This window comes from Ipomoea triloba, chromosome 15, assembly GCF_003576645.1.
Source record: "Ipomoea triloba cultivar NCNSP0323 chromosome 15, ASM357664v1".
Lineage (NCBI taxonomy): Eukaryota > Viridiplantae > Streptophyta > Magnoliopsida > Solanales > Convolvulaceae > Ipomoea > Ipomoea triloba.
In genome coordinates, this window is record NC_044930.1 from 2987206 (window position 1) to 3002583 (window position 15378).

Below are 15378 nucleotides of genomic sequence, written 5' to 3' on the forward strand. Positions count from 1 at the left end.
TTTTTTTTTTTTTTTTTTTTTTTTTGTTTTTGTTTTTGTTATTTGTTATTTTTTTAAATTCGAACTGTCACCCTTTTCTAGATAAAAACACAGGCCTACCAACTAAACACACTAATCAATTATTTACTCTTTTTTGTTTTTATATACTTATATATACAACATGTACTATATATACATACAAGGGCTATATGCCTATATATGGGAAGGGGCCGTGGGGTGGGTACTGTAGCCCGTCCCTAATTACTACAAAGTCTACAATGTACGTAACTCTCCCAAGCCTATTTTGTCATCACTGTGATTATCTAGACATCTACGCCCTAAATAATAATATATCATGATATAATAATGATAAAACCCATTTTTTGTTAGAGGACAACCTTGAAAAAGCTGTAGCAAACAAGTACGATGAATGAGGCGGCAGTGTTTCATCAAGAAAATCAGCAGCCCCAATTCCCATCTTCTCTACTTTATCATCTTTACATTGGACACTTCCTTTCCAGATGGACTGCCAGGTTTTTTCTTTGCTTAATTTCTTTCTTATATCATTATAATATATGTATGATCAGTTTCTGCATGTATTTTAAACTTAATTTGAGTATTCTGATCTTTCTGCTACAGATTTATGCAATCATCTAATACAAAAACTCATTTTATTGCAAGTGACATACATGATACATATCCATCCTTGGTTTTAGCAGAGCCTATAGATTAATTAGCTAGGTTTGAATAGAAATGTAGAAGGTTCAATTAATAGTTGAGAAATTTAGAGGATTCTAAGTGCAAAATAAGAATTGTATAATTGAGATGGTGCTAATTATTCAGACTCATAATGTGATAACAAAGAAATTGTTGAGTAATATTTAAATTAGAGTTATTCTCTCACTTACTGGACTAGTGGGACAGACTATTCTTTTAGAATTGATGTGATCTGATTACGATCTTTAGTGATCTTGAAAAGTTAGTGCTTACGAGAAAGGTATCTAGAAGAGAGCTACCAAATGCTAAGAAAGGGTCTGTAGTGAAAACACTCTAGTCTCTAGGGTAGTTCCCCCGAGTACCCTACATTGGCACTGGTCTTTTGAAATCGGTTCATCCTATAGGCTTCAGTTTTATAATTGGTACTTTCATTGAGAGGTACCCGCTTGGTAGGAAATGAACAACCCTTGAGGTTGTTCCCTTTAGTACCCTACATTGGCACTTGTCTTTTAGAATATGTAGTTCATCATTAAGTTTGAGTATTATGATTGGTACTTTCGTTGAGATGCACATGCTTCAATTGATTAGGCCAAGAAGGACTACCCAGTGTCAAAAAAGGTCCATAGTTAAATTAAAGCCTTCAAGGGTAAAAGCAATATAATCCACCCTAAGAAAGGGCTACCCATATTGAGACAAACTAACTCTTCTTTTGGGCTTAAGTATCAATCATAATATATGATACTATACTACCATTGTATTACAAGTAAAATACAAAGGCTTGAGTCTCACTCAAATTTGATCAAAATATGCACCTTTTGTAACTGCAGAATGTGGGAATTCTCAGTGGGTTTGTACATGATCAATCTCTGGCCAAATTCCTTAATCCTTGCAGCAATTTACGGTGCTGTGGAGTCTGCTTCCTCAGCATTGCTTGGACCAGTAATCGGAAAATGGGTGGATATGCTCACATATGCTAAGGTTAACTCACTCCACCTCCAATTCTTATCATCATATCATTGCCTACCTATTAGTTGTTCTTACTGTCCATTATTCACAGGTTCTCAAGTTCTGGTTGCTAACCAAAAATCTCTCTTTTATGGTCGCTGGAGCCTCAGTGGTTGCTGTTCTTGCCTGCCCAGATTTGATCCCAATCAACTCTGCACCATTTATGTTGCTCATAATACTAATCAATGTTTCTGGAGCTGCTGCTGTGCTTTCCAATCTTGCAGGGACCATATTGATAGAAAGAGAATGGTGATTCATGAAAATAAGTATTAGTTGTTTTGGGTCAACCCTAATTAAGTTGATTTTGGAAACGACAAAGTTACAAATTTGACTCCTAATGGAGTGGTCTGGCTTATTAGCCTTCTTGGTTCAAGGCAGACAACTATGACAACTTAAACTAATTTATATCCTGTGATTTTTTGAATGCTAGGATCACAAGGCAAATGGTGATCCATGCAAATAAATATTAGTTGTTTCTGGGATAACACCAGCCAAGTTAGTCAGACTGTTGGTTTAGTAACTATAACGTTACAAGTTATCTCCCCGTGGAAACAAGCTATGGGCAATCTAGGCTAGTTTACTTCCTTATAGTTACCTCGATAGTGGCTGCACACTCTCGATAGTGGCCTTGTGACTCAAAAAGAGTATTAGCTATTTCATATGCATTATGGCTGGGTTTTATTCATGGACTCAACTCTATCAGACCTGGTCCTCATTTGCAGGGTGGTGGTGATATCAGAAGGCCATCCTCCTGAGCTGCAGACAAACATGAATTCGATAATAAGGCGAATCGATTTAGCGTGCAAGTTATTTGCTCCTGTGATTTCAGGGTGCATCATAAGTTTCATCTCCCTGACTGCATCAGCAATGGCTCTGGCCCTGTGGAATATGGTATCAGTTTGCATTGAATACTGGCTTCTAACATCTGTATCCAATGGGGTTCCTGCATTAAGAGAAAGCAGCCAGAGAAGGGCATTGAGATCTTTGCCAAACAGTAAAGAAATAAGCCCCTCTGTTTGTCATGAAGAAGAGGAAAGATTCCTTAATTCAGACAGAGATTCATTAATGGAGACATCTGAAAGCAGCAGCTGTTGGGGAAAAATAGGTGGTCGGGTGTCAACAATTCCCTATATCAGTGCTTGGAATGTGTATTTGCAACAGGATGTAGTTTTGCCTGGATTTGCTCTTGCATTGCTCTATTTCACGATACTCAGGTAATTGGAACAAGGGGGCAAACGAATCCAATCGAGTCAAATATCTTACTATAAATTTGTCTTCTTCATTAGTAGTCATAGTCACTATGAATTTGTCTGTTGTGGATATCAATGCACAACTAAACTACCAAATCATTAGGGGAAAGGCACTAGAAGCCCTCAAGTTTGGAATACACAGGGACAATATCCAATCAAGTTGGTCAGACAGTTGACTTGATAACTATAAAGTTTCAAATTTGATTCTCCATGAAAATTGTCTATTGACTATATTCGTATGAGCCTGGCAACCTAGGATAGTTTATCGATATCTAGAGTTACAAAACAAATTTTACCCAAAGTGTATATTCGGTTAGCAACAATATGCTTTCCCGTAAATCAAAGATTGGGGTACATTGTAATTAACTTTTGAACTTTGTGGTGCAGCTTTGGAACATTAATGAGTGCAACTCTTGAATGGGAAGGTATACCTGCATATATTATTGGAATAGCTCGTGGGATAAGTGCAGCAATAGGGATAGCTGCTACATTTCTGTACCCTGTCTTGCAATCTCAGATCTCAACCCTTCGAACAGGGTTATGGTCCATTTGGTCTCAGGTACAATAAAAAGGTTCAATTAAATTTAAACACTGTCTTACCTAAACACTTTTGTGTTCTATTTTCTCTTCTTTGTCATTAATCGGGTTAATTAGTTCGGGTCCGGATTAATTTTTCTTCATGAATATACAGTGGAGTTGCCTCTTGGTATGTGTAGCTTCCATATGGGTACATAAGAAAGTGATGTCAGCATCTATGCTTATGGCCGGAGTGGCTGCATCACGCCTGGGGCTATGGATGTTTGACTTGTCAGTCATTCAGCAAATGCAGGTATATATATGTGCAACTTTGAGTTATATATAGTTGTTAAAGTATTTTGAAGAATCTCGTGATTGATTGTTTCTTTAAAGTTTAAATACGTAAGTTATAATGTCGTGTTTCTCAAATAGGATCATGTTTCAGAGAGCGATCGTTGTGTAGTAGGAGGGGTGCAAAGCTCTCTGCAATCTATATTTGATTTGATGACTTACCTGGTAGGCATTGTCATATCAGACCCCCGGGTAATTATCGAGCTTTCTAATGTTTACTTCAACTTTCTCGAGTTTTTTATTCTGTTTTTTTTTTTAATTTATAAAATACATTTATTTTCTTCTCCCAAATAAGTAGTGAGTTAAAATACATTTATATGTTTTTTTTTTTTTTGAAATCACATTTATATGTATTTATTATTGGTTGAATGTTGAAGTATTTATTTATTTATGGTGCATTTAATGTTCAGGATTTTTGGGAGTTGATACTGTTATCCTTCGTGTTGGTGACTCTGGCTGCAGTGTTATACAGCATACACATTTATCGCGTAAGGAAACACATTTTCCATTTTGAAAAATTAAAAACTTTTATTGGATTTTGACCAATGGTGAAGATCTTTTGGGCCTAAAATATGTAAGCGGTAGAGAATCTCGAATCCCGAATCATCTAGACAATTCAGAATTTACCTCTTTCATAGACCTTTTGGCTTATGAGGTGCAGAATGTAATTTGGCTAAGCTGAAAAAACATGTGTTATAAAAAAAATACCTTTTATTGGCAAACATTTCTATTATGAGTAAGTTTTGTGTAAATCTGTCTCACATGAGACACGTAGTATAAATATATATATTTTTAATTAAAATGTATTAATTTTCATTTATTCTATACAATCATAAAAATAAATTTCATTTTAGTTAAAAGTATTACACGTCTCACTTGAGAAAATTAGGCAATTTAGGGACAACTAATTTAAAGGTAAGTGAGAATGGATTATAAAACTAAGACAATGAGACGCTGAGTGGTAGGTACTCTTTTAATCACATATAATTTTTAATAATAAATGAAATCAATACATGATACAGAAACAATAAAACATTACTATGTATTATAAATATATATGAAACAAAAGAATTTATAAGGTCTGCAAACACCTATAAATCTCAAAACCACAAAGTGTCAACTTAACATTTGTCTCCAAAAAGAAATTCAAGACATCTAATTTAACTTCTAACATTAAAGTAAACAGTATAGAGACAAATGGTCCTCAACAATAATATCTTCCCACACTTGGTTAAATTACACTTCTGCTGCTTCTGTCATGAACTCTCTATACAATTTTCACCCACAATTTCTGTGTGTGTGTGTGTATATACCTATAATATGCGACGTATAAGTTACGATGAATCAAGAGAAAGAAAAGAACCAATTCCTCTTCTCAGCTGAAAACAATTTAAGGCTCCTTGACAGACAAGAAAAAGGTTGTCTTGTCTGTTCATATGTTGTCTGTCTGTTTCTAAGTGTCCTCTGCAAAGACTTTCAATATGTAGTCGCGAAAGCGCTTGGAATAGGCCTTAGGATCGACGGCTGAGATGGAGTTCGGGTCGTACTGGAAGGACTTGTAGGCATGCTCAAGCTTCTTGGTAATGTCATAGTCCTGGAGGATGTCTATGATGCCAAAAAATAGGATGACATCATAGTACTCCCCTGTTGGCTCTCCTACTAGCTGCAATTCGCCGTCGCTTCTCCTCTCTGTCCTTTCCACTCTTGCAGGCATGTTTATGCCCAGCCTTATGCTAGCCCACCTGCAACTCTCAACCAACAAAATCAGTGCAAGGAATGTGTGTTTTCAAGCTAAAGTTTGGGACTTTTTTTCCTGTGTCTGGGAATTTTGGATCTGTCTCAGAGATATATAAGGAATTGTATTGAGATTTGAGAATGCAAAATTGTATATATACCCTGCTGGATCCACAAGTAATTGATCCATATCAGCTCGAGACAGGCGCGCCACAGAATCAGTTTCTGAGACTCCATTATCTGCAGATGATTGAGAGCAGATAGTATTACAGCTTGATTGTTGTCTATTAGGTCACTATAGACCCGTGACTGTCTGCACAGACAGCTCAGTTAGTTCCTGATTGTGGGTAAAGATACAAAATCGGACCCTGACAGCCACAGTTGGCGGGCACCAGGTACTGGTCCTTCTAGCTAATGGGCAACTGAGTGACCGTGATTTACCAGTAAATTGGTACTAACCGGTTGGAGTTAAGCAGCCAGTGGGTGTTTGTTCTCCAGTGCTAGATTCTCTGAAATGGAGGCCAACAAGAAGGCTGTAGTCCATTATTCGCTCCTGCTCGAGCAACTCACAGTCCCGGTCTACTTGCCTGCGCATACAAAACTCGTTCGGCCTAAGATAATGTTACCATTTCATGTGCAAAATGGAAAGAAAACTTGAGACATATATATTACCTCCTGAATTCTTGAAACCAGGCCTTCTGCAATCTGAATATGAAGTTGAGGTCCAGGTCTTTGAGGGTTGTGGTGGCATCAATCTCAGATTCTGGTTTGTCTGTCAGGCGCCCGAAAGTCGATCCCTTCAAGTCGAACCGCCTTTGGATCGTGTACTCTGTGCAGAAGAGATTCCCCATGATGATGAACCGCACCTACAACCATCAGCACCACATAATCAACAAAGTTTTTTCTTTCTGGTAACCAGAGAAACTCGCAATCACTATCCAAACTGGCTGCAGGGCTATGAGAACATGCCTTCTTCTGGGCTGTTCCGCTTAGCTTAACGCAATGCAATCCATAGTATTTGGTCACGAGGGTGTTCTCATAGGATCGAACGTGGTTGAAATAGGCATTCAGCATCCTTAAAAGCACCTAATTCATTAAACCAACAATGGATGACATTAGAAGCAAATCGAGTTATTTAGCACGATTTTAGTGTCAACAACTGATAGTGAGATTGCACGTTTATTATTATTTATATATATTATGCTCGAAGTCTCGAACAGTATAGTATCACCTTCACTTCTGCCTTCTTCATTGTCTTGATCATGTAACGATCGTCGTTTGTCAAGTAGAAAAAACTGCCACTCTTCCCTGGAGAGCAGAGTTCCCTGAGGGCATCGTTTCCACAGATTGACAGCATGTAGTCTGCAGCATCCACCTTGAACAACATCCTCAATGCCCTGAAACATATGCACAACAAAAACACATCACAAACAAAAAAAAAAAACAGATCACATAATCCACACAGAAAAATGCAGAGAGGATCAAGACCTGAAAACTTTAGGGCAATAATCTTTCCATCTGAAATCGCAGGACGCATGGGGCGGAGTGCTCTTGGACCCCTCGGGCGGAAACCTGGTCCAGTACTTCTCCCTCGGATCAAAAGCGGATGGCTTGAGATCCAGGGACGGAGCTGGACCGGGCCTTCCAACTGAATGCCTGCAACATATAATATATATATAAACATAAATATGCAGTTTTAAAACAGCCTGGTCCAGTATTCCTTTCTTGGATCAAAAGCCAGGCTTGAAATCAAGGGACGGAGCTGGACCAGGCCTTCCAACTGAATGCTTGCAGCATATATATATATATATATATAAATATGTAGTTTTAAAACAGTCTGGTCCAGTACTTCTTCTTGGATCTCAAGCTGAACCAGCTTGAAATCCGATGACGGAGTTGGACCGGACCTTCCAACTGAATGCCTTTAGCATACATGTATAATATATAAACATAAATATGCAGTTTCGGGACAGGAAAGGGCTGACCTGATCCCGAGCTGCAAATTGAGCATGAGCTCATAATTCTTGTGGCCTTTGGAAATGCTCTCTCCTTGTTTCTTGACAACCTTGGGGATCCTGATGGGGCTCCCTCTGGCGAAGCTAGCGGAGTCGCTGGGGTGCATGGTCATGCCGCCGGCGGTGAAGAAGGAGTCATCGGAGGTGAAGGATGTGCTAGTGGAAGCTGCAGCCCCACCGACGTCCGACAAGCGCGCTCTTGCAAACTCTTTATCTACCATACACTCACTACCATTCCCTATTCTCCCGTCCACCGACAGCCGCCGCGGCCTATCACTGCTATTATCTCCGCCCCCCTTTGTGCACCTCCACCCTGCCAGCTTTTTCTCCGACGTCGGAAATATTATCTTTCTGTCTTTCAGATCAACATTGAATATTCCCATCTATCATATCGCCCCGATCCCCTCTCTCTCTCATCTATCTATCTATCTATCTTTCTGTTTCCAATTCCCCGCCGTTCATAACCGTTTCCTTGCTACCTAGGATCAAGAAACCAATGGTTTTATTAATTTCCTCGTGGTTAACCATGCAAGCTAGAATGCATACATGCAAGAGAGAGATGACGCCCAGAAATGACAGAGAATAATCGTTTTTTCTTTTCTCTCCACGATTTGTTCGCAGTGTTTCGCTCCCGTCCTTACGTGTGACGCAAGGAAATGGAATGGAGGAGGATAAAATCAAACCTCAATCATCAATCAATTAATCACACATTCACAATCCCTGTCCGTTTTCAAACGTACGACAATAATCTTGTTTTGTTTTATCCATACCCTTTTTTTTTGTTGGGAATCAAAATCCACCCACAATCCCCTACGTTGTCATCGTGAGAGTGTTACATGTGATCTGAGAGGGGAAGCCGTCAAGAAGGAACCTAGGAATGACCAATATAATCCCGCCAAATTGACTGGACAGTTGGTTTAGTAATCACAAATTTCAAGTTCTAGAATGGTGAACTATTTATTGGTCTTCTCTTTGATTTTCAACTTAGGCTGGTTTGCCTACTTGTCTTTTACCAGCTAATATCTCCTGTGTTTGACAAATTTCACTCAAAGCACACTTCCAGTAGAGGTTGCAGCCTTTCATGTGAATGGGGACCTAATAAACCTAATGGGGTAGCTCAAGTAACAAGTGTGCTCTTTTTGTGGAGAAGAATTTCGGGAGAACCCAGTTTCGATTCCCACAAGTGACGATTCTCCGATCACTGGACCACCTCCCGTGCCTCCCGGAACGAGTTTGGATTATTCGGGTGGACCCGGAATACCTAAGTTCAAAATGGAGCCATACTAATGGTGGCATTAGACAATTAATCCAAAAACCAGATCAGATGTTTAACAAATTCTGTGATTGTATTGCATACAGCCAATGAACCAGTGGATGTTTTTTTAAGAATGTTTTGGACAGCACTATCCAACTATAGATAATTTTCGATTTTCATACTTTCATTTGCTAATTCTTGGTCAAGGAAGAATATTCGCCCACAATTATATATTTTGGCCGGGTGGCTGAAAAGTGGAATTGCTGGGCCTGCTTCCCTATGCAATCTAATTAAAAAAAAAAAACTTTATTAAAAGTGTATTTGAGCGGTCATTTGCGCGACGAGTAAACTCAATCCTTCTTTTAATCTGAGCATTGATTAAAAGTGTATCTCGAACTTTTCGTATGATATAATAAATTTTATATATGGGAGTATTAATTAAGTATTTGTGGTGTAAGTATATGACTAAGTCTGTAAGTGATTAATAAAAATCATACTAAAGATCCATCATGTTTCTTAATCTTAACCGACTTTGGTCTCGCTCCCCGATCCTTATGGACTGCCTCAATTGCCTTAGTATAGAAGCCTCGTTAATAGAAGGATCATTGACCTACCCCAACCACAACTGACTGTCATCACACTTTATTACCGATCTCTCGAAGGTCATGTCAATAGTCAAATCATGTAGTCAAATTTTGTAAAACACTTAGCGGCACAACTATAGCTGCCGAACACACAAATAACATGTGTATGGATACCCTTATATGGATACGCAGTATGGGTACCCGGTCGGTACAACCTAGCAACCGAGGTGAATTGTAAAATGTGTTTATGAGTGCAAGAACCTAGAGTTTACAAGCAATCAACATCAAATCCTGTACAAATATTCAAATATGTATAAATCAATATAATGCAGTGTACCTTGTGCTTATTCAATTAATCAAAACAAGTTGCAAGGAGTATAAGAGTACAATTATATATACAAGTGTTTAATTCATAACTTGTTGAGCTTTGCAAGAAGATAAACAGTGGCGGAAGTGACAGCAGGGATGAACACTTCGTTTGGAACAGCTGTGGGGAACAGTCTCTGCTTGAAGAACAACGTTGTCACTGGAACCCCAAACAGAAACAACAATATATCTTTGGCTCCAATCCCTGTCACGCCTGTGTCCATAATTATTTCCTGCAGAATCTTCTGAAACTCTTCCCTCTTCAACTTCTTCCCCTTCCCTTTATGATGATTCTGCAATTTACACACCCCAAACACCAAAAATTACAAATATATTCGCGTCCCGGTCCATTTTAAGAACACAACATTTTTACGTACATTAAACGCTCTGTCAAGTGTTTCGGTTCTAGGCACCCGAATCTGTGTGCTCCGGACATTTGTGTTAATTTCTCTGCAATAAAAAAAAATAATCCCAAAATTTACATAATTTTCTCTGTTCTACTTCCATTGAAAAGTACAGTTAAGACTATTAACTTAATAACAGCAATGTTACAAATTGGAGATCTATTAGCTTTTATGGTTTGACCCGATCAACTATAAACAGCTATAAATAATCTAGATTGGTTTACTTTCTTATGTTCATTTGGTGCAACGGGTTTTTCTCGTAATTAAAAAATAAAAAATAAAATAATAAAAATTCATAGTTACTCGACGGTTTGGCATATAGCGTGACAGAAATCAGCACAGGTCCAATTCTCAGTGTTGACAAAGTATTTGTCATAGCAATCTTCTATTATTGGCTGAATATCTCTACCCTTCATATCATCATCATCATTTCCTGTCAAACCAAAAGATGTAAAAAAACCCAGAAATTAATGACCATGATGCATTATTATATATATAGAGAGAGAGATATAGAGAGAACGAGAGAGAGACCCATTTTGTTAAGGGATTGGCCCATGTTTACAGAATTTGAGGATGATAAGAGGTTTTGGCAGTGTAGTATATTGGTATGAAATAATATGACATATATATATGTATTGTGTAGGAGACTTGGAAGGTGGGAAGAGAATATTTGCATTGCTTTAACATCAGGAAATTAAAAAATTGTTCGTGAAAATTGACTTTTTTAGTTTGAACTGATCAGACAATTTAGACTGCTTTACCTTTTTATGATCTTTTGTCAGCTAATGTCATAAGGCTGGCTTCATCTAAAGGGCACCTTTAGGTAACGGCTGCGAACTTTTAAATCAGGAAATTAAGAAACTTTCTGAAGCTTAAACTGCACTGTTGAGTTGCAGTAATTAAATAATTGTTGCAGATAGGAGGAGTGTAGGGAGAGTATAAGGATGGCCATATAATGAAGTCTTGATTTGATTCCAAAGCTTCCATGGCCAGTTTGCTATGCAGGGTGATTCCAAACTTTTCTTTCACCACCATGATTCCTCTCATTCTTTCAGTGAAAAAAAGATGATTTTATAAAAATGAAATAAATGTCTACAAAGCCACCAGCTTTTCTGGTGGTCAATCCAAACATGGCTACATTTTTGAGTATACATGTGGAAACGTTCCCTCGAGACAGGCTTTGATACCAAACTGAATGATGTGCTGTCAAGACTCTGATACCAAACTGAATGATGTGTTGTCGATCAAGGATATGGTCACCGGGCATCGTTGATTCTGAGCTGGGAGAAAACCGCGCTGGGAGAGGAATGGCTGTTGCCAAGGCTATCGGTGAGGGGCTCACACTCCTCGTCTCGGTCTATTGGCATTATGTGGGAAGGAAAGCGATGGAAAACCGGGGGCGGCAGCTGCCACGAGTAACCCGTCCTGCTGTCGTCCTCAGGCTGCAGCTCGCGCCGCATCGCGCTGTGATGAAGCTGCAATGCATACTTCAAGTCCCACACCACATCAACCATATTAGGCCTGTCAACACCATACTCCTGCAGACATTTCTCCACAGTTTCCCCAAATTTCCTGAGTGAATTCGGGTCAATCTTCCCTACTAGCAGAGGATCAATGATCTTGTCAAGCTCCCCTTTCTTCTGCCAAAACATCCCCCAATCAGCCAAATTCACTTCCTCCCTTACCAGCATATTGTTCACAGCCGGCCTAGCGCAAAGCGCCTCGAGAAGAACCACCCCGAAAGAGTACACATCGGACTTCTGAGTTAGCTGTAGGGACCTGAAATACTCGGGATCCAAGTAACCGAAGCTGCCCTTAACGTCAGTACTTATATGTGAGAAATCGTTAGGCCCTGACCGCGACAGCCCAAAATCCGCAACCTTGGCTACATAATTCTCGTCGAGAAGAATGTTGGCCGACTTGATGTCCCTATGAATGATCGGCCCATCTAGCCCTGTGTGCAGATAGTGCAGACCCTTAGCTGCACCTATGCAAATCTCCAGCCTTTGGTCCCAAGACAGCACAGAAACTGAACCGGATGATCTCCCCGAGCCTGGCTGTTGTGGCTTGAAGCTATACAGATGATCCCTTAAGGTCCCTTTCTCCATGAACTCATAAACCAAAATCATTTCCTCCTGTTCTGAGCAGTACCCTATGAGTGACACGAGATGTCGGTGGCGAATTCTCGACAGCACCATTATCTCGGTATGAAACTCCTGCAGACCTTGCCCATGTCCTGGCTCACTTCTCTTCACTGCAACCTTCACTCCATTCTGTAATGTCCCCTTGTAGACCTTCCCAAACCCGCCTTCGCCTATCATGTTCTTCGGATCAAAGCTATTTGTAGCCAAAATCACTTCAACTAGAGGAACCCTTAGGTCCAGGTTCATATCAGGACTCATACAGAACACACTAGTCATCTCCGTTCCCCCTCCATCGCCCTCCCCGGGTTTTCTCCTCCTCGATTTCAAGCAACAAAACAGCACGATCCCAGCTAGAACCACCACAACCAAACACCCACTAATCACTACAAAAACCCATCTTTTCACCCCCGAATTCCCCTCCCTCTCAATCACCTGCATAATCTCCACCCCATTCAGAAATGCAGCCGGGCTAAGATCATCCCCCAGCACCCCAACACTGATATTCATCACCCCCGACCCATCCGACTCAACCTCACAATCAAAGTAGAAAGGCGAAGCCGGAGAGGAGTTATAATCCTGCAGGCGAATCAATCTACTCAATCCACCATTAACATAAACATTAAACTCCGTCCCATTTTCCACCTCACTAATGATGTTGCAGAAATGCAGCCTCACAAAATGCCCAACATTTTCCTCCACATCAAAGCTCCATGTCACATTGAACCTCTGATCCCTATTCTGACCAGTAGTACTCCCCTCTTTCGCCGTCTGGTAAACATAATCAGGCGCATCATACTCACTAGCTCCTCCATTAAAATAATTAGGCTTTTTGCTATACTGAGTAACATTCTTAGCCATGCCTTTAGAGAACAAAAACCTGTCATCACCCACCCATTCTCTCATCAAAGTATCATTCCCAGGAGGAATTACAGAGCCCCCAACATTAATCCTATGAATCACCTGGAAAACATTGTCCCCGGTTCCTGATAAAGCCCACCCTGGAATGAAATTCTCAGGCGCTACAAACATTTCTATTGCATTAATAAAGGCAAAAGAGGATTCCTGAGGATTGAACTCGACCCTGAATTTGCTGTCCTTGACTGAAACCAAGAACTCTTTGAAAACAGAGGTTTTGTTTGGGACGCTGAAATTGGACAGAACCAAAACCTTGGAAACGGCAACGTCAAAACGGGCGAGGCTGAGGATGTTTTGCGAGGAAGAGAAAGGATAGAAATGGAGGCGTACCACGTAAATACCAATTTGGTCTATTTCGAGCTCATAATACGAGGGATTCTTGAAAATTCTTGCGGTTTGGTAAATAGCAGAGAGATTAGATTCTGGGGTGGGGTCACTGTCGGAAACAGTTTCGCCGGCGGCGGTTTTCTTGTCGGAGACGAAGGTCCTGTTGCCGAACAGGGAGCTTGAATTGGAGCCGCAGTTGATGAAGTATTTCTCAGGGAAAGTGTACGCAGACAAAAACGGAAAAACAGAGATGAACAGGGGACAAAGAATCATGAAAAAACACCGACGAAAACGGAAATCTTCCATGATTCTCCGTCAAGATTCAATCATGGGATTTTAGCGTTTAAGGTGATCATCTATCGATCCATCATGAAAATAAAAACAAAACAATTGGCGAAGTTGACTGGCGTTTACTTTCGGCAGTTTGGGTTAGCTACCTCCATGATGCCACGATTGCCACTCGTGATTTCTACGTACTTTCCCTGTTGAAATAAACACCATTACAAGACTTGTTCAAGACTTCAAATTTTGTTTTTTTAGAATGATATTCATTCTATTCAACAAAAAATCAGTAAAAGATCTTATGTTCTAGTGACGCTGATTACACTCCACATAGGAGGGGTGAGTTCGAGCCTTTTTATATAATCACTCTCACATCATCAAATTTACTATTTTACAGCCTTTTATGTACTTAACAAGCTTCCTATACACCTAAACATTAGAGAAATAAAAATAAATTTACTTTGACATGTCATCTCATCTTGTAAAAGCTATCCTTTCAAGGATAAGAACAGCCTAATCTTGTGATTATAAAACACTTCAAAATTTTCAAATTATCAAACAGACAAACACGTTTGATGTTAACTCAATTACTTGTTTTCATAAGTCATCATACAATAATTCGCGGATCCGATCTTCATTTTCTTTAAGAGCTTAAATTTAGGTACGCTACATGAACAAACGAGTAAACTTGATAAATTATTTAATTTGAGTATGATAACTTATAGGTTAATATAATTGTTAGGTCCATTTCTAAGGGCCCATTAGCTATTATGTGTGCACAAAACAAGGAGCAACTTGGGTGATGAAAACACAAGCATGTAGTGAGCAACAATCTAGTACATGCGAGCTCAGTGCAGGAAAATAAGGCCATTTGGATGAGAATTGGATGGTGTAGCTAGGCATGACACATCACTTACAACTTTTGGATTATACTGCGGAATAGGGTTGTGACTTGTGAAGATGAGGTTGAGACAAGACAATTAATACAAAGTAATAGTGTTGGTATAATAATTATAAAGTAAGAGCTACTAAGCTGGCTAGGCTCCGTCTCTAGAGACACTGCAGAGATAAATCACGTGTTGCGTAATCAGTCCATCAAGATCTCTCACACTGTCACTTCAGTCGTAAAATCAAGTCAAACAAAGAATCACTATGCTAAGCCACGTGACATCTCTTTTCTTTTTCTTTAAAGGGATTTGAGTAGTATTCAATTCTTTATCTATTCTACCTTGAAAAAATATGTGAATTTGTACTAATATAAATACAATTTATCTATCCTACCTTCAAAAAAAAAAAGTTAAAATTGTATAGCATAAATGTTTTCCTGCAAACTTATATCATGAAAAACAATATTTCATGAGTTCATTTGTATCTTATAATGTTTTTAACAAAATAATAAAATTTCATCATTTTGAACCCAAAAATAAATAAATAAATAAAAATAAAAGTGCTTATTTGAGACTTTAAATTTTCTTGGGGGTATGCAAAGAAAAGTCAAGGTAATATTATGTTTCTTCCCTATTTGGCTATTTGC

The 15378-nt window shown here is 39.2% G+C and overlaps 4 protein-coding genes across 5 annotated transcripts; 1 reads left to right on the forward strand and 3 right to left on the reverse strand.

The window, feature by feature from the left end:
• Positions 1-395: 395 nt before the first annotated feature.
• LOC116007542 (solute carrier family 40 member 2-like) lies at positions 396-4560 on the forward strand. Its single transcript, XM_031248251.1, has 8 exons — positions 396-512; positions 1524-1674; positions 1754-1950; positions 2424-2915; positions 3339-3510; positions 3643-3780; positions 3900-4010; positions 4229-4560. The coding sequence occupies exons 1-8, from the start codon at positions 406-408 to the stop codon at positions 4358-4360; spliced, it is 1500 nt and encodes a 499-aa protein (XP_031104111.1). The 5' UTR covers positions 396-405; the 3' UTR covers positions 4361-4560.
• A 469-nt stretch (positions 4561-5029) lies between these two features.
• LOC116006814 (phosphatidylinositol 4-phosphate 5-kinase 4) lies at positions 5030-7950 on the reverse strand. The gene is made up of 8 exons (XM_031247310.1): positions 7538-7950; positions 7041-7208; positions 6784-6949; positions 6522-6638; positions 6225-6418; positions 6012-6139; positions 5714-5792; positions 5030-5560 (listed from the first exon to the last, which is right to left on the reverse strand). Exons 1-8 carry the CDS (start codon positions 7948-7950, stop codon positions 5272-5274), a joined length of 1554 nt encoding a protein of 517 aa, XP_031103170.1. The 3' UTR covers positions 5030-5271.
• A 1745-nt stretch (positions 7951-9695) lies between these two features.
• On the reverse strand, positions 9696-11103 carry LOC116006717. 2 transcript variants are annotated; one of them, XM_031247204.1, is made up of 4 exons: positions 10938-11103; positions 10480-10609; positions 10150-10222; positions 9696-10065 (listed from the first exon to the last, which is right to left on the reverse strand). In XM_031247204.1, exons 2-4 carry the CDS (start codon positions 10590-10592, stop codon positions 9817-9819), a joined length of 435 nt encoding a protein of 144 aa, XP_031103064.1. In that variant the 5' UTR covers positions 10593-10609; positions 10938-11103; the 3' UTR covers positions 9696-9816. The 2 variants fall into 2 exon arrangements, with proteins under 2 accessions (XP_031103064.1, XP_031103063.1); XM_031247203.1 differs by lacking the exon at positions 10938-11103 and adding an exon at positions 10708-10774.
• Positions 11104-11231: 128 nt separating this feature from the next.
• Positions 11232-13984, reverse strand: LOC116006716 (probable receptor-like protein kinase At2g23200). The gene has a single exon (XM_031247202.1). The coding sequence runs from the start codon at positions 13866-13868 to the stop codon at positions 11433-11435; it is 2436 nt and encodes an 811-aa protein (XP_031103062.1). The 5' UTR covers positions 13869-13984; the 3' UTR covers positions 11232-11432.
• Between the last annotated feature and the right edge of the window lie 1394 nt (positions 13985-15378).